The 18,240-nt window shown below is 37.2% G+C and overlaps 2 protein-coding genes across 5 annotated transcripts in view; one reads left to right on the top strand and one right to left on the bottom strand.

The window, feature by feature from the left end:
- The window catches only part of LOC144654264 (uncharacterized), a 40,003-nt gene extending 28,207 nt beyond the window's left edge, over positions 1-11,796 (bottom strand). Inside the window, exons 1-8 of one of the 3 annotated variants that reach the window (XM_078514366.1) lie at positions 11,474-11,796; positions 11,009-11,089; positions 5,753-5,967; positions 4,507-4,578; positions 4,052-4,123; positions 3,204-3,263; positions 1,820-1,894; positions 490-564 (exon numbers count right to left, since the gene is read on the bottom strand). In XM_078514366.1, coding sequence (XP_078370492.1) covers positions 490-564; positions 1,820-1,894; positions 3,204-3,263; positions 4,052-4,123; positions 4,507-4,578; positions 5,753-5,964 — 566 coding nt within the window. In that variant the 5' untranslated portion in view covers positions 5,965-5,967; positions 11,009-11,089; positions 11,474-11,796. Of the gene's footprint in view, positions 1-489; positions 565-1,819; positions 1,895-3,203; positions 3,264-4,051; positions 4,124-4,506; positions 4,579-5,752; positions 5,968-8,635; positions 8,939-11,008; positions 11,090-11,473 lie in introns of those variants that run through there. The other 2 variants (XM_078514348.1, XM_078514356.1) reach the window with 2 other exon arrangements.
- LOC144655162 (uncharacterized) lies at positions 10,964-16,384 on the top strand. Of its 2 annotated transcripts, none has more exons than XM_078515381.1 (6): positions 10,964-11,058; positions 12,821-12,935; positions 13,114-13,206; positions 14,391-14,519; positions 15,296-15,354; positions 16,264-16,384. In XM_078515381.1, exons 2-6 carry the CDS (start codon positions 12,836-12,838, stop codon positions 16,342-16,344), a joined length of 462 nt encoding a protein of 153 aa, XP_078371507.1. In that variant the 5' UTR covers positions 10,964-11,058; positions 12,821-12,835; the 3' UTR covers positions 16,345-16,384. The 2 variants fall into 2 exon arrangements, with proteins under 2 accessions (XP_078371507.1, XP_078371499.1); XM_078515373.1 differs by lacking the exon at positions 10,964-11,058 and adding an exon at positions 11,818-11,864.
- The last annotated feature ends 1,856 nt before the right edge of the window (positions 16,385-18,240 follow it).

Below are 18,240 nucleotides of genomic sequence, written 5' to 3'. Positions count from 1 at the left end.
CGCACGTCGAGGTTTCATTACATGTTAAATGTAACTTTGCCATTAATTTTGGTATCCGGGTTCCCCAGGCCTTTATAAAGATGATTTTAAACAAGGAGATTAGAAAAGAAGTTACTGGAGGTCATAGAGTTTGGGACAAAGCGTCTTGGTTATTCTTTTCAGTTCTGAGCTGGCCTGGGTTGGGGGATTGCATCTGAGCCTTTTTGGGGCCTGGGGCGGACTACATTACGGTGGTGAGGTAAAAATTTATTGCAATGACCCTGCAGTTTCTTACACGAGCATAGGCCTAGTGAATTTTTATTTCAGAAAAAAAAAACCAAGAATGCTACTCCATGTCTGTATTAACCGCTGGAGCCCTCTATCCGTTTTTTAATTTATTACAAGATCAGTTTACTTTACAGGATTGTTTAATAACCAACAACAATAATTAACTGGCGGGGAGCAGCACGCTACGTTAAAATGTAACGTCAGGTATTTATCAGAACTTACAAATAATTCATCTCATCAAAGCCAGCAAAAGTGTCTGAAGTCAGGGAAGGTCCAATCGGATTTCCTTTTATATCTCTGCGAAGATGATCACAGCTACAATCAGCTAACTTATCGTAAAACTAAATGGCGACTGAATATAATAGACAACGGGCATATTAATATAAGTCAGCTAAGAGGGTCTGAATGGGGTTTAGTGTTTACTGTTATTTGCCCATAATTTTTAGTGTTTGCTGTTACATTGGTCAATTTATTAATGTTTACTGTTTCCGGAGAAAATACTGTTTAGTGTTTAGAGGGTTTTGTGTAAAAAATGTCAGTGGCATTGTTAATTCTTATCTGCTCTTCAAAAATGGGATAAAATCACTCAATTTTCAGATTTCTCCTTGGAAATCTTCGGTAGTCATCGGACATCTTCGGTAGTCTTCCGAAATCTTCGGCAGGATTCGGGAATAAGCAGTAATTTTCGAAAATCTACCGAAATGATCGGAAATCGTCGGAAAATGATCGTAAACTTCTTTATATACTAAACAAAATAACATTGGCCTTTCTAGAGCTGTTTCTGTTTCTTTCTGGATAAACATTTACTGTTACAGTGATTTTTTTACTGTTAGTGTTAAAATGCCTAAAATTTTACTGTTTCATGTTACAGAGCCAAAAAATTAAGTGTTTAGTGTTATCAAGGTACCTCCATTCAGACCCTCAGCTAAAGGCACGTTTATTTATTTCTGTACAGAAGTCAGATTCAAATCTACGAGTTATGTCACCAAGTATAGAATTACCCTTTTGTCCCGTTTGATGGCTTGGAAAAGAAATCGTTGGCACGCGTTTAATTTGCCAAGTTCCTTAATTGCATACTTTATTGTTAAATAGCTAGATTTCTTCCCCAACAGTGCTGTCATTGGTAAAGCATCCCGTTGAAGACCTGAATTTTTTTCAGGCTTCTTTATTTCCAATTGCTTTAATTGGAAATTCACTGCGATGATCATTTATCACTTTCATATACATCCGCAGTTCAAATATGAATCATTTCATATACATTACATCAGTGCTGTCATTAGCTACCTAGGACACATGACATTTAACAATTGACTGTTTCCCTCGAAAAGTCTTTGAGCGGGAAACATTGGAAAATGTATGATGTCAAAGGGTGACAGAGCACTAGTACTGTTACCCCGCGAAAGGCAACCGTTCTTCTAAGGTCTTCGTTGTGTTACATAACAAATCACTTAATGACTCGTCCTTAGGAAACAAAAAAAAAAAACTGTGGCCCTCGGGACCAGTTGATATTCTCTATATGAAAGCCGTGTTCATGTCTAAAAAACATACTTACAAGAAGTGGATTCGTTTTGATCCTCCCACAATTATTTTTAAGTCATCCAACAACAACATATTGTATCTTATTGTCCTGGAATAAACAAAACAATACTGTTATATATGCAATGGCCAAAATACTGTGGCAATGTAATCTGTTCATTACTAACTCGTTTTCTATACAAAAATGACACGGAACTCGATCCAGATAACAGGAGCGCAGCGTCTTTAAATGCAATGTTCACACTAAAGTTTTTAGGGGGTTAAAGAGCCCAACTTTAAACTCTTCAGTTTGTCAAATGAGGTGATGTTTCCTTCCTTAAGTACTGTATTTTATAGCCTACAATAATCGTATTTTACAAATGAACAATACAATAGTTGACTGGATACTCAACTCCGTCGATAAGATGTTTATTACATGGCCAAATTAAACAAGGAAACTTAAATTCGCTTGTAGCCTGATCGCACTCGCTGAGATTTTTCTTGTGAATAACGGCGATGAAAAATTTGCATTTTATGAAGATTTTGGTAAGAACTAGATCACCGGCAGATATGTTTTAAATTTCTATAACCAATCTCATTGACTGACAGAATATTCTACAGGGCCGTAACCAGACTGTTGCCATAGACGAGGCAACATCTTGCTCGGGAGTTCTATGATATATCTTGAGAAAAATCAATCTTTGTTCCACTGGGGTTAATTTTTCCAACAAAACATATTTAAAAAAACATATCTGTTTTTAATTTGGGTTATAAATCAAGACGAGGCAACTGCCTCGTCTTGCCTCTTGCTAGTACGGCCCTTTTCTTGCAGACAGTCGCTTTTAATCGTGTTGAGTGTTTTTAACTTCTGGCCTTCGGCTCCAGCTAGTGTTTTGACTTCATGCTTGAACTGGATTTAAACATGCCAAGATTTGCTCGTTCTCTGTACTTTTGTTCGTCGTCGTCAAGCTTTTTGCCTCTTCCATTAAGCATTTTTGGTAAATGTTTTTACATTTTAGTTTGAATATTTCTAACTACAACTGTAACCAGTCTAGATGCCCGTCTAGATGGAAAAATTCAGACTGCGCGGTCAATATCGGTTTTAGCCAATCAAATTTGTGACTTTGGTAGTTCCCAGTCCTTGTGAGTCACGGCCATATAACAATGTACAGTTAGGGACGGACCATTATTTTCATGGAGGGGGGGGGGGGAAATTTTCCTCTGCAAACTTTTTTTTTAGTTTATGCACCTCTGCAAACAATTTTTTTCGAAATTCTTACTATTTTTTGTTATACGTATCGTGTTTGCAAACAATTTATTTTGTCTTTTTAGGCCCTGCAACAATTTTTTTCAATATTTTTCATCCACGCCCCCTCCAAAAAAGTAATGGTCAGTCCGTTATAACCAGTGTCACAACTTACACCCGTGTTACATTTTCGGGGAGATAAAATCCACCTTTAATGTTGTTTTCGTCCAGAATTCTGTAAATAACAAAATTACAGCCTCACTGTAATGTCGGGAACGAAGTGTTATCTAGTCTAGACATGCACAAAGAAAACTTGAAATAAATAAATAAAATATTTACAAAGTCAATTTTTGTCCGCCGAAAAGGCAGTTACTCATAGAAGTACAATAATATTCTAAGAGAAGAGAAACTGTTGGAATCGGCGATCAGAGATTTTGATACCACTCCTTTTGATACTCACTCCTTTTCAACTGATATTAAAATAAAAAAACATTATTTCTTCCCTTCCAAAAACAAGTTTAATATTCCTTCTCGTCCCAAAAGGGCAACTCAGCTTTGAACAGCGTACGTTTGCGTCAAATATGTCTAAATATGCCGACACCGACAAAACCTGCAATTTTGTGAACAAGTGTTTTTGTGTGCCACGATAAAAGCGAAATTTCAAAACTGCCTTCCAACAGGGAGACTAAGCGTTTCAAAGTTTATTTGTACTCTTTATTCGCTTACTTGAAATAGTGGAATTTGCTTCTGTCCTAGCAAAAAAAGGTAATGGTTTATCGCTACGTAATATTACCATGTGGCACACTTCTTGAGCTGAAAACTTCGACACAAAATCGCTTATTTCCTGCAGATATACGTGATGTAATTCATCATCCATTCTCCAATACGTTATTAGTAATTTTTACGGTAATTAAAACTCAAACTTCAGAAAATAATGTTTATAAGATTGATCCTACTCAAAAAAATCGCTTTTTAATTTCTTTTGCCTTATGTTCTTAACACAAAACCAATAACTGTACTTGCATTTTTGTTAACTGGTTCAGATTCCGGAATGTGCTGTGTGGAATTGAATTCAAACTGTTCCTTGAAAGATCTCTGTAAAGAAAACACAGCATTTCTAAAAATACAAATCTAGATAATTTATCCCTTGTAGATCGAGGGCCCTGACTCGTATGTCTATCGATTTTTACAACATTTGACACATTTATAAAATCTACCAATGATTAAAAATGCTTTACACTTATCTTTTTTTTTTAATTAAGTTTAAATGTATGAAGTGCTCCCGAAACCTGACGACACTAGGTAGATGCGTCAACAAACAAGGTTTGAGAAAAAACGAAATATTTTTGGCGTGTAATTTGCTAATTGTATTAAAAATTGGATATCCTCTCGTTTAATTGCTTTTAATTCTCGATTCTCTATGCAAATACAAAATGTTGCCAAGGTACAGTGAGTTAATAGTAAAACTTTCAACTTACATTACACGAAGCAATGTTAGATTTTTAAAGACGTCTTCTTGGATGGAGCTCAAATGATTTCCCCCAAGATTTCTGGAAGAAAAAATATATTTAAGAAGACTCTTACGGTGTGAGTGGCCAACATATTTTCTGTTTAACTAATAGCGATGTACATTAAAGTTAGGGTGCGTTTCTTTGGGAAAATCCAAAATTGGATCATTGATCTCAGATCACACGGATACTTTGCTTCCAAAGAAACGAAGAATCCGAAAATGGATTTTTTTGCCATGACAACGCCGTAAACACATTTCGCACAGAACATAAAATATCAGCACAAATTTATTTTTCGTCGAATGCATCCTAGTTAAAATAATTTCAGCATACAAAATCTTTTACAAAAATCACACGTCGAAATAGTTCTTCTTTAGCCTCTAGCACAGTGTGGCAAGAAAGCATCAGAGAGCGAAGAATGTTTGCGAAATGAGCAATGCAAACTTCACTCGTGTGGCTGTTCTAGAAAACCTGTATCCAGTTTAAAATGACACTTCGTACCTATCAAGCAACCGTTTCCTTTTATCGTGAAATATTTTTGCATTTTGATCGAAATAACCGCCTGAAAACTTACCGTATGACAATGTTTACAATAATCGAACCTGTATTTTCACAACAAAGACCGCTGGGCCAAGGTACTTTTTTCGAATCCTTTCCCAACGAAACGCACGGATCATGAATCCTTAAAATCCGGATTCAGATATGATCTGATGTATCCACTCCGAGTGTAGATTCTTCAGATCATTGATCCAAGATTAATCCATTTTCGGATACAGGTAAAGAAACGCAAAATCCGTTTTTGGATCAAGAATCCGGATTTGGATTTTTCCCAAAGAAACGCACCCTTAGCTTAACTGAAAATTAAATAGATTTAGCTAAGCTTAAAAAGCGAGGCTCCCCAATAATTTACTTTGCCCTTTTGTAAATCTTAATGCACTGACTGCAGACAGAAAAATAGGGCCTGAGTCCGCGATCCAATAGTAAAACCAATAACCTGGTCAGCGGTAAACGCAAACAAGGCAAACAATATTTATATCGAAAATGCATGGAGAACTATCAGCCAGGGTTGATCCATTTCCTAGCCCCAGAAAACAAAATTATTACAGCCCTAATGCTGTAATGAATGAATACCGTCGAATATACAACGGCTTTCCTGTATTCTGATTGGCTGTATTTTCTATGGCATGGTATAAAACGTCGTATTCAATGCACTTACAGAACTGCCGTGTTGGATGGTAAATCACGTGGTACTTGCTTAATTCCTTGACACTTAACAGTGATCCGGGTGGGGCTAAAAGGCTTGCAAAAACAGTTCCCTGGGTGAACATCTTCCAAACAACGCAAACCGGACGCTACAAACCACCGGAGTAATATTAACTGCGTCAGACCAACTGACGTCAAACTTTGGGTTGCAGTTGTCTTTCCCATTGGCTGAAAGAAAGCGCGAATTCATAAACAATAATGTTTACCTACAATCATTTGCAAAATGACTGACAGAATCTTGCTTAAGAATTTCATTTTAGTCGGTTTAACATTGAAGCTTTGTGTCTACCGGCCTCTCCCACTGAACAAGGTTGATCGAAATTCAAGATTACATTAAAACCTGTTATTTACAACTTCGGAAGGAAGAGGCCACGCTGAAAAGTATTTGTTAATTTTTCCAGCTAGGGCATATTGTTGAAGAAAAATGCAATTATTTTTGGGGAGCGTCTAGTTTGCAAATGTATGTTGATTTAGAATCTCCCAATCCTATAACAATGTTTATAATTTTGTTAAGGTGGCTCATAAGGGTTTGTTAGCATTTTTCAGTCCTTATTCTATGATGGGTCAGCACTACAACTCTCTTTTCAGTTTCTATTACAGTAATGCATGGTATAAATCAATTGTCCAGTCATGACCAATCATTGGTCAACATGTTGCGATTATTTTATTGACATAAGTGGTTACCATAGCAATACTAAAACCTGCTAAATTACCCTAATTTTCCAGACCAATGATTGGGCATTTGATTTGTACCATTACTGTAATAGTTACCTTATTATAGGAAATTAACGCTTCATGAAATTAACGCGAATTTCAAAAATTCGCGTTAATTTAAGTCGCGTTAATTTTTGTTAACGTTAATTTCCGTGCCGTTAATTAAGTGGAGCGTTAATTTCCGCGACCTTAATTTCCATTATTTTGGCCCTAATTTTTTGATACAGTCCAGGCGTTCGTATCTCTAGGGAAAAGCATTATTTCTTCAGGGTGGACGCTCGAAGCGGTCAGATTCCTTCGCTTAACCCATACGTTTGGGTTATAAGTATCAAACATTGTTTCCGTCTCGGATTATACGCCTAGTGTTGAAATAAACTTGTTCCTGTTGTCTCAACATGTGTTTTTCTTTGTGTACGTCGCGTTAATTTTCTTCATTTTGAAATTCTACCCCCTCTTTCGCGTTAATTCCTTTATTGGGAAGTAATATTTCCTTCGATTCGCGTTAATTTAAGTCGCGTTAATTTCAAATACCTTAATTTATACAAGCGTTAATTTCCTATAATAAGGTATTGATAAAGAATTGAAGTACTGACCCATTAAAGTATAAGGTCTAAAAAAAAAATTGAAAACCGTTGTCAGCCACATGATGGGGGTAAGCACATTAACTTGACCCTCTTCACATCGGGATTTTTTAAACTTTCTGTCAGCCCAGAAGCAGGCTCTCGTGTACATTAAAAAACCTACTTGTTTTATGACCACCAAACTAACACAGACTGGTGTACAGAATAATATATTGCGATAACCACATATTCGTTCGTGCCATTATGACGCAGTTTGAAGTCAATATGACGCTATTTACTTCGCTAAAATGGTCTTTTTCGACATTTCCTTTACGTTAGAATATTGAGCTGCAAAACGTTTTTGCCTGATAAGATTCGGATATCTTCGATCCAATATTTGGCTTGTTGTCAGCATCAGCAATGACGTCATTGTGACGTCCTTAATAGCCACCATCTTGAATTATTTTCATTCATTCATTTCATCAAAACTTTAATTCCATTTCTCGTGAAAAAGTGTTTAACCAGAAAAACGAAGGAGGCAATTATGAAATCACAGCGAGATATGATCAGTTACAAATTCAAACTGCGCGACATTTTAACTTTTTCCTCAAAGCTTTTCTCCAGTTTTGTTACTTTGGAAGGGCTAAGGCTTGAAACGACAGCCATTATAATTCGGTGTTACAATGTTAGCTAATAGTTTACCATTAACATGAAGGAATATAATAAAAATGTAGGGGATACCAAAAGTACAGTTAACCCGTGGTATAAGTACCGGATCTAGCGCACAATCATGCCGACAACTTATAAACCTTCTTGAAATAACACTGTCGTGCAAAACATCAAACAATAATCTTGGACTTATCTTTCAAACTGTGTATCATCTGTACATCTCGCTCATAGGAGGTACATCGTGCTCATATTTTCTTGAGCTCTCGACACTTGAATAGCGAGGAAGAACAAATTAAGAGACTGTTCCTGCTTTTACATAGCAAACTCGGCCCTAACATCCTATTCGTTTAACTTTGTACCTGGTACGAACCTCGCAACGGGTTATCAAATGAACATGCCTCGACATAAACAACTTCGAATTTTTGGCTTTATCAACTTCACATTGATAATCTGATAAGTGCCGCACTGACTTGACACTAATTTAACTTGTTAAGTTCTGATTGAACAGCCAACTCAAATGAAGTGTCATTATTTCACCGTCCGTACAAAACAAAAATTGGTGGCTGTTAGCATACATACCGCAGTATCATGATCAACTTCGACGTACAACAAGTAGTTTCACAAAAGCAGTTGAACTATAAACAGTTGATCAGGGCTCTTGTACAAATAGAAGTATCTTAGGTACATTTATTGATTCACGAGAAAATAAATCGATCTTGGTTAAGGTCCTAAACAAGGTTCAGATTCGATTAATTCATCTTTCCTTTATATATCCTGGAATAATTGAATTTCTCAGCTATTTATCGTTTGGATTGTAAAGTGCGAGCAGATCTTGTTTTAAACCGAACCAGCCTTGCTTACAAAGCCTGACAGAAAACTTAACCAATGCTTACCTTAACTTGGAGAATACGTTTGGACGAGAAGCGGGTCGGTGTTCAATCTATACCAGAAACAGGAAGTATTTCTTTTACAGCTTTTATGAACACGGTAATTATTATGACGAAGCCATTGTGTAGTGGGGTCGAACCTGAAAGAAGAATTTTAAACAGAGGGGCCTGAAGTAGTAAGATAGGAACTAATGTTTGGGCAAATTTTCATTGGGAAAATGAGATTTGGGTCACTGGGACTGGGATTTGGTTACTGAAAATGGGTATCACAGGGCAAAATTTGGGCTAGAAAAATGGGATTTATACTCATTTCCTTCTTCAGAATCCTTTCACCAAGTTCATGATCAACCAACTCCCCCAGGAATAGTTCCCTTAAGTAAGTTTCTCATTCTTTGTGTTCCGTTATGCTATAATCACTTTCGTTTTTGACATAACTCCCTTGTCAAATGTGCCGGTTGAATCATAGAATCGAAAGGGAAGACTTATACATGAAAGATTTCCGCTCCTGTTCTGCATTTCATTTGCGTTTTCAAATAAGGTAAGCTTATTCAATCGAAGTGGATTTTCTAGCCTTAAATAGTAATAAAAACAGAGAATACAAGGCAGGATTGATATCCAGGACAGACAAAAGTTCTTTAACTTTTCCCAGTACCTGCTGCTTTGAAACATTTATTTGAATCATCGATTCCTTTAGCTGTGGGTCAATCAAGTTAAGGCTGAAATAAAAGCACTCGAGAAGCTGGAGTTGTTCTCGGCACTTCCAATACAAAACACCCTTTGGGGGTCCCCTGATGGAAACACTTCGAAAGGCATGACGGGAAAACCAAAGAAAACGTGTAGTGGAAAATTAATTTGTACGGCTGACTTTTACGTAGATTTATTGTGTGCACTACTACCAAAAACTATGTTTGAAGAAGTGTCTATTTCCTTAAGCCATGTGAAGTTAAGGTGCAAATATATTATCCACTCAAGGTTGTCCTCGGCTTCGCCGTCGGGATTTCGGAAGTAATTTCTCTGGAGGTACCCAGAAGACTTTTTGTAGTAGAACACGTGTTGCTTTCAAGGAAAGGCATAGGCAGCAGTTTTGGCCAATTTCAGTACAGGGCGGGGTTCCGGCCGGTACGACAACGTCGCGAATTGTTCAGATTTAAATTGGACCAGTCTAGACTGCCCTTTTGAGGGCCGAGAGCTCTAATGAAGGCGAGTCGAGAAAATATATTTTTCCAGGGGAAATATATTTTTCCTGCTGTACTCGAGTCTTTGATGTTGAAGTTGCACGCCTTGTGTGCAAATTCATTAAATTCACTGAAACATAAAAATAACCTCTTGCAACAGTGAAGCAACATTTTATTAACACATTTCATTAACGAACAGCAAATTAATACAAAAGAAGGTGCGAATGGCCAAAAGTGACGAAGATTGAAACGGATTTCGATATGAGCGTTTGAATTATTGTTGGGCTGAACAGATTTTATAGTTTATCTCGTTTGCTTGTGACTTAATAAAATCCCGGGAGACAAATTTGGTTCCAATGAAGCTATGGTTTTGTCGTTTAAGCCTGGTTCTCATATGATCGTCCCGATCGTCTCTGTCGCTTCTGTCGCTTCAAAAAGTTGCTTGCTCCATCACCTCAGCTGCAAACGACAGAAGCGACGGCGTCGGGGCGTCATATGAGACCAGCCTTTAGAACACTGATTAGGATTCATAGCGAGTATTTGGCGAAACTAAATTAAATAAACTTCCCTCAGCCGTGACACAGTCTCTAGAAACAATGCGAAAAACTATTTTATTTTATTTTATTACAAATACACAGGGATAAAAGCCGATTTTAGGAGGCTTAAATATTTACAAATGCAATTAGTGAAGAAATTTGAATATTTATATTGGTAAGCTATGATCACCCACTGACAAACACAAACATTAACCCTGTAAGTTGCTGTGAGTAAACTTTAACTTTTTGGCGGCGTTTTAAGGTAGTTACAAAAATAATCCCCGCGGCATTTTAAAATAAAAAAATATGAATTTATATAATTTAAGGATTCTCAAAAATCTAAGCACTCGCTTCACGTTTTTCCGTCTTACAAAAGGGAACTGTTAGCCTCATAATACCCACGGGCTTCCATAAGCCTGTGGAACAAAGAACAATTTTGTAAACATAACACCGTGCAAGATGCTTGAACGAAAGTGCAAAAAGCATCACGCTATTAAAAAGTTCGTAACCGTGCTGTTGTCGTCGAATTAGGTTCATAACCAACAGAAGAAAGAGATACTCGGCGAACTGACATCTCAGCAAGTTTCGAATGGAAAGTGATCACGTAGCCTTTCCCATATAATAAATTACGACCCTTTCTTTAGCGGCAATAAATCTTATCAGCTCACCGTCAGTCATCGACACTTCAGTAGTCGATCAGTTCAGACTGAATATAAAGGTATGTATTCGTTTATCCATTCGCCGTCAACCTATGCACAAGTGAACAATGATGACTTAATAATGTCATCAAGATTTTGATGCCAATTTCGACTTCGTATACATAACTCATTTTGAATGTTTACTCGACGTCCAACTTTCTGTAGTTGCACCTAACATCTATCTTCGTTAAAACATACAATCAATCAGTTTTTTTTACGAACACAATTTTTTTGGTATATTTATTGCTTCGTGGGAAACTAAATCTAGTCTTTAATAGGGTTCAGTTGCTTTCCAGACCGTTCATCCTTCTTTTTTATTTTTACTGAAATAATTGTCTTTCTCGACCATTTATCGTTTGGATTTTAAGAACAGGAAAATCTTGTTTTGGCCCGAGCCAGTCTTCCTTACAAAGCCTTTATCAATGCATATATTACCTTAATTTGGAGAGAACGTGGGCCTCGAAGAGGATCGATTGGCAATCTGTACCAAAACAGCACGTCTTTGTCTTTAATTCACTTAATGAACTGGCCGGAATTAATATTATGACCAAGCTGTTGTGTAGTGCGATCGAAACTTAATATGTTAATGAGCAATCCAATTCCACTGGAATAGGTTTATTAAAACAGATCACCCATCCTTTGTGTTTCGTTATGCTACATCACACTTTCGATGTCAACATGATTCCCATTGCCCAATCTGCCCGCTGATTGGTGTAGATTAATTCGTAAAGAAAGACTAAAGGTTTCCGTTTTTGTGCTGTGTTTCATTTGTGTTTCAGTTGCAACAAGGTAAGCCTTCTGCTCCTTTCAGTACTGGTCAGGCTGTGTAAGTATTTTCTTTTGTATTGAAAAAGAATGAAGGTCTTTTCAACTTTTCTGATCGATGTGGAATTTCAATCTTTACAGAACATAATTGATAAAAGCGGTGAATGATTTCCAATGCAGATACCACTTGTTTCCCTTTTCCCTATACATGTTGCTCTTGAAAGAATTGGTTTATTCTTTCATTTGCGCGTCTGTCGAGTTATGGATACATTTGGGAGTTTGAAAAGCACTCATGAAGCTACAGTTGCTCTCGGCACTTATCACATAATACGATAACACGATTGACGAACGGCCAATAACATAATTGTATGCACTGTATGCTACTGTTTTTAATTTTAGCGTCCTAAACATTAATTGGCGGTTAGTACCCTGCATATGTCTAGATTAACTTAATATACTTATAAGAGACAGGCGCTGTCTTGTTCGTCGCTGCTCATGATCAGTGGGGCTTTTTTTAAACATTTAATTTTACTTAGAATTGGAGATAGTCGAGAGTAAATCCTTTCATAATAAAAATTGAGTCCTTACTTGTTTGGATGAATATTGGTGAATTTTTTAAAAAAAAAAAAAAAAAAAAAAAAAAACAACCTACAGTGCCATTGGTGCAAAAGTTAAAGTCGACAAACATCAGTAAGCAACTTCAACAAAGAAATCGACGTCGTTGTAATTTTGAGAAGCTGCAATGACGTGATCTTTCTAAAAGTAAAAAGACATGTATACTGAAGTCTTAAAGCCAACGATACACGGTTCAACATTTTTTATACTTTAATATAGCGGGTTAATTGTTAAAATGTACTTGATTTTTTGGTTTCTTGTTTTCGAACGGTTGAGTTTTGTTTTGTGGCTCGTGACAACATTGATTATGTCCTGAAAGTGAAAACCCTTTTTTCAGCCGTTTTTTGTTTGATATTCCGCCTTGTTTTGATCAAGAATGACAGTCCATGTTTTTTTTATCAGGCATCCTTGTGAAGAATGTCGACGAACACTCAGCTTCTGATAATTATTTACCTCTCAGTCTGTGTCAGTTTCATGTCCAGCGGACTGATAAAATTCAAGTATCTGAAATACTGTGGTAAGTAGCACACGTTTCGTCAAAACACATGTTATTGGCTACAGTAGCGTAGTAAGGGGGGGCGGTGTTGTGTCTCGGTGTCTTGATATTGTATATATCTCACAACGGAAGAAGTTATTGTAAAGCTCAGACGCATTCAGTGTTTAGTTAACAAGATGATGTACTCGTGTTTTTCCAGGACCGCCAGATAAAACTTTCAAGTACAAAATCACTCCATGGCCCGTACTGAGGCCTGGTCAAGTGGTGAATGTTTTAGTCACATTTACTCCTGGTAAGTTTGAACCGTTATTTGGAACTGAAAGTAACACTCGTTTAGAAACTTCGTAAGACGACCCAAACGTCTAGGAGGAAATTATTTCAAACTGATATTACAACACGCTATCTGTGATTTGCTCAAATTGTAACTTATAAGAGTTATCCAGAAACAGCGAAGCGTTTCGAAACACGGGGGTATAATTATACACCAAGGCCATGAGCGGCATACCCCTACACAATTCAAATTTCCTAAAATGTCCTTTGCGTAATTCGTTAGCATAAGCAAACCTATGTCACAGACCTATGTCACACGAAATGACAAATACAATCTTAAAAAGTTTGTGTTCCTTTCCTTGCTGCGTTTTGGAGAAAGAGGTTTTGTTGAAAGTCCTACAACATATTATTTCGCCAAGTGTGATCATGAAAATTTGTGAAACGTTCTTGAGAGTGATTATCTTGACAAACCAATTTAATGCTGCGCTAGCGATATTTGCGGCACAGAAACGTTGGGGGATGAGCCCCCACCCTGCCCCCCCCCCCCCCAAAAAAAAAAAAATATTCAGACACTGCCCCCCACAGCTCCGCCGGACTCTCCTACCGAGTTGTATCTTTTTACAAGCTCCTTTGAGCGATTTCCGAAAAAAAATCTCCTGTTGCCGAAGAAAACGAGCGAATGTGAAAAACATAATGACGTAATTTCATTACTGTGGCAACTCTGATGTCAATATAACGATGGCCATAACATATTTTCATAATTATCTAATACAGCCGTGGTGATGGTTTTTGATATCTTGATAGCATTGTTAATAGCGACGTAGTTAATTCTCAAACTTGAGCAGTGTTTCTCCCAAAAAAAAAAAAACAGTCGAGCCACCTTAAATCAACAGAGTAATGTTTGGGTAAGATGATAAGAGAAATTCTTCAAATAATTTTTTCAATTAATTTCGATTACAAATACTCCAAATATACCAGCAGGCGAGTGTAACAAAAAAAAGTCAAATTACTGCTCAACTGTTTATAAACAACTCTCGCCTTGCGGACACTCGCTATTACTGACAAAACCCAGACCCCGGGCGAAAAAGGTTTGACTGGAAATGACTCCCGCTATAACGGACTCTGGCTATAACGGACACTAAACGACGCCCCGAGCGTGTTCGCTACAACGAGAGTTGACTGTATATCCATTTTCTACTTTTATAGCTGTGGACATTTTTGCCTCAACACTGCGGAGTGAAGTGATCTCTAAGAAAGACCACCAAATTATTTTCAGGGACGCACGGGATGTACCATGCAGTAAGATACCAAAACTTTGCAATTTAGCAGGAGGAGGTAAGCATCCATTAGTAGAATCCCTGGAGCGGATGCTTTGTAACAATGCATGACGGGAATGTCAGACACTTGTAAGACACTTTTTTTCATTAAGCGATGACTTTTAAGTGATGACGTCATTGCTTATTGCTAGCTAACTCACGACGAGTTATTTCATTCTGTTGTCTGTTTGTCTGTTTGGCCTAACTGAACAGAAACCAAGTTTAACTTAACAAGAAAACGCCGCGTAGAATACAAAAGAAAATTTCTAATTCTTATAATATACAGGGCCGCTGTAAACAATAGTCATTGATCGGAAGTCATACACTACAATATAACGCAATCCACTGTGTCTACGAAGAAAATGTATTATTAACTTTGCATCCTTGGCCTGTATTTATTTGAATTCCATCAGATCCTAACTATGCTATTTATACAATCACCAACATTGCTTTTAAGGTTTACAAAATGTACACTGCAATTGGATAACAGTCTTTATCGCGCTCAAAGTGTCAGCTATATTTATTCACGTTGAGTTTTTTTGACAAATTTCCTCAAAATTATGTTAGACCCTTTGTGAAACGTCATCGCTTCAGCATGCATATGCACTGCATGCCGTTTATTTTTAGACCTCGAAATGGATAAATACTTGTGCTATGCAATGTTGTCCAGTGACAACGTGAAGCATCTCACGAGTAATTTTTTTTTTGGTATCGAGGAAACTTTCGGTGAGTGTGTTTATTGATAACAGTAACAGTTTAAGCCTTTTAATGTGAAAATTGACTTTTTTGTCGTAGAGACGTATTCTTTGTCGTTCAATATCCGCGCGATGGTCAACATTCCGCCTGGCTTGAAGGTACAGTAATCAATTGCGTAATTTTTGGTAGTTGAATTTCTTTTTTGGTAAAATTCATCCCTGAAAATTGAGTACAGTCAACTCTCTCTAAGACGGACACCTTCGGGACCGGCCGCAACTGTCCGTCTTAGAGAGCTGTCCGCTCTGTAGAGATTCGAGGTAACATGACACCAGTAATTCTGAGATAATAAAGCTAAACCTTTGCACAATGCAACAAACCTTTGCTAACTGCAACAAGACTAAAGTAATAAAAGGACATAGTTGCTTAACTTGTAAAAGCAAAAATTGAGAGCTTCTACAAACTGTAATACTGTAAGTAGAAAACGACCTCTTTGGTGTTCATACACGTAAGCAGAGAAATAATCCGTTAATAAAAGAGTCATTGTTTGTGGTTAGTAAGCTTGGTATACACGAATCCTTAGGGGGCTGACAAACTTTGCGAAGTTTGGAAGTATTTTCAGTAGTAAAACATGACAAAAAAACACTTCTTAAGTGTCCGTTAATTATTTCAAAGTGTCCGTTGTCCGTCTTAGAGAGGTGTCCGTCTTATAGGGAGTCTGTTTACAGTAAAATGACTGAAAAGGCAGGGACCATTACCAGATGTCCTCTTATGGAGGTGTCCGTTAAGAGAGGTTGACTGTATTTATTGCAAAGGAAAAGTAAAGGTTTTTGGACTCCTTGAAACGCGAACGAGATGTTTCCTTTAAATTAGTGTTATGCTATGAAAAAACAATCTTCGCGTATCAGTTATTCCCCCTTAAATATACTTAAGAATTAGTTAAAAAAGTAAGGTCAAAATCAGATGACAAACATTTTTCTCAGTTGTGGTATTAATTGCGTCTGATTACTTTTAATTGTTGATACAATTACTATAACTTTTTTTATTTTTTTTTATTACATACTTATCAGGGAACCTTCACAGCCAGACTTGAACTCTACAATCAAGATCAGGTTATGTGGGTCTGTGCCGAAGCGGAAGTTGTTTTGTAGTGTGTTGAAAATGGAAATAAAAATGTTGGCGTATGGGAAATGATGAGTGACTTTTGGTAACTGGGTGGAATTAGCGATCAACCTCTTCCGGCTTTTGAGGCCCGCGCTGACTTTCAACTCTTTTAACTTTTTCAAGATTCAACCAAACTCTGCCAAACTTTGTGAGTTTATCTAAAATTTATATGGGAGTAATTAGAAAGGATAGGATGTTGTATCAGGAACTCGACGTCACCATGGCAACGGAATTTTGATAGGCATGTTTCCCAAATTTGTAATTTTCGTGTTTCTATTAATGAAAATTGACTTAAATGCAATTATTTTTTACCTTTTTACGGTTTTAAGCACAGTTTTATTGTTTTTGTCTACTTTGCAATAATTGTGGGTGGTTTTCAGGCGTTTTGGAAAATTTTTAAAATCCAAGATGGCGGATCCAAGATGGCGGCTGTTTTGACATCATGAAGTAATTGTCACGTGATGTGACCTCATCATTCCACGTGACGTATACCATAAGAAAGATATTTGAACATATTATAGGGTGAAATTCCAGTCAAAGACAGCCTAATTCTTTCGTATTTCATCTTCAACTACAATTCGAAAGCATTCACTGTATACATCTAATTGCAATAAGATTGTCATAGAAAAAAGGAAAAAGGAAAAGTCAAATAGGAATTAATTAAGCGCATGCATGTTACAGCATAAAAATGTGGACTTAAAAAGTGCAGATAAAACTCGTGAAATTTCTGTACATGCTACCAGTTATGAAACTAAGCTAATTAATTCCTATTTACCTTTTTCTTTTTTACTTTTTTCTATGACAACGTTATTGCAATTAGGTGTATATGGCTTTTATCCTTCTTAAGCCCACGAAGAAGCTGTCTTGATATCCGACCCTCGCAGAGCCCAGACAAAACGCAGCATAAGTGTATCGATTTGTTTACGCCGCAATGTTTTCTCCGACAGAAGTCGGAAATATCCGTATTTTTTCGTGCTTTTTCGTGGAGCAATCGTAACGATACGGCCTTGTACACATTAAACAGCGGTCTACCTATAACAATTCAAATATGGCGTCGCAAAAGCAAAGCGTCGAACGCATATTTTGCTGTTTCATTTTATTGTTATTATGTTTTTGACTTTATTTATAGCCCCCAAAACTTCGTCGCAAATATTTCGATAACGCATTATAATTAATAGAATTTGTTCAAACTTTTTGCCAACATTGAGGCGGCTATGTGTGGTACGATCCGGAGTCGGCTTTGCTTTACAAGCGATTTTGGCCGAATGCAAGAAGTAGACTCAACTGCAGGACGGAGTCGGAAAAGTTCTATGACTCCTTTTAATCCATTCCGCGAAATTTCTTCGTTGGATTCGTTCCAGCGGCACCGTAGTTTCTTTTTAGCTTCGATTACCTTTTTCTCAGAAGGCAAGACTAAAACACTCAGGCCCTCGAAACGATTTTCGAATTTTAATGTCCATTTTCCTTCGATGTTTCACGTTCCAAATAAAGAGACAGGGATCTCCTTGTTTACAGAAACTCGCTGGAGGGAATCCCAACACAAAGAAAAAACCTTACGGCTATGTTGTGCTCTATTGCTCAGACAATATGAATCGATTAATGTTAACCTTCAAGTTCCAGAATCAACAAGTTCAAATAGCATACCCTTCAAAGATTATTTCTGCTTTGTGACTTATTTTATGATATTATTTATGAGGGATTATTATATAAAGCCCGTTTCCAGTAGGGCAAAGGCTGTCTAAGGGCCTGTTTATATGGAGGAGAGTTGTCCCTGGTAGGAGGGCTACCCTCTCCCCCGAGCTATCTTTTGCCGAGCGTTTATATGAAAAAGTTGTCCCTGTTGACCGAGCCAAAACTTGGCCCTCTCGGTTCAAAAGACTGGC

The sequence above is a fragment of the Oculina patagonica genome, chromosome 1 (assembly GCF_052425735.1).
Source record: "Oculina patagonica isolate OP01 chromosome 1, crgOcupat, whole genome shotgun sequence".
Classification (NCBI taxonomy): Eukaryota; Metazoa; Cnidaria; class Anthozoa; order Scleractinia; family Oculinidae; genus Oculina; species Oculina patagonica.
Note: the sequence above shows the minus strand (reverse complement) of the source record. Positions and strands in the feature narration are given on the sequence as shown.

What these genes read in the sequence shown, in the direction of transcription:
- LOC144655162 (XM_078515381.1), top strand. Translation starts at nt 12,836, where the DNA reads ATGTCGACGAACACTCAGCTTCTGATAATTATTTACCTCTCAGTCTGT. An exon ending in TTTAGTCACATTTACTCCTG is followed by an intron (nt 13,207 to 14,390) that starts GTAAGTTTGAAC and finishes CTACTTTTATAG; the next exon opens with CTGTGGACATTTTTGCCTCA. An exon ending in ACATTCCGCCTGGCTTGAAG is followed by an intron (nt 15,355 to 16,263) that starts GTACAGTAATCA and finishes CATACTTATCAG; the next exon opens with GGAACCTTCACAGCCAGACT.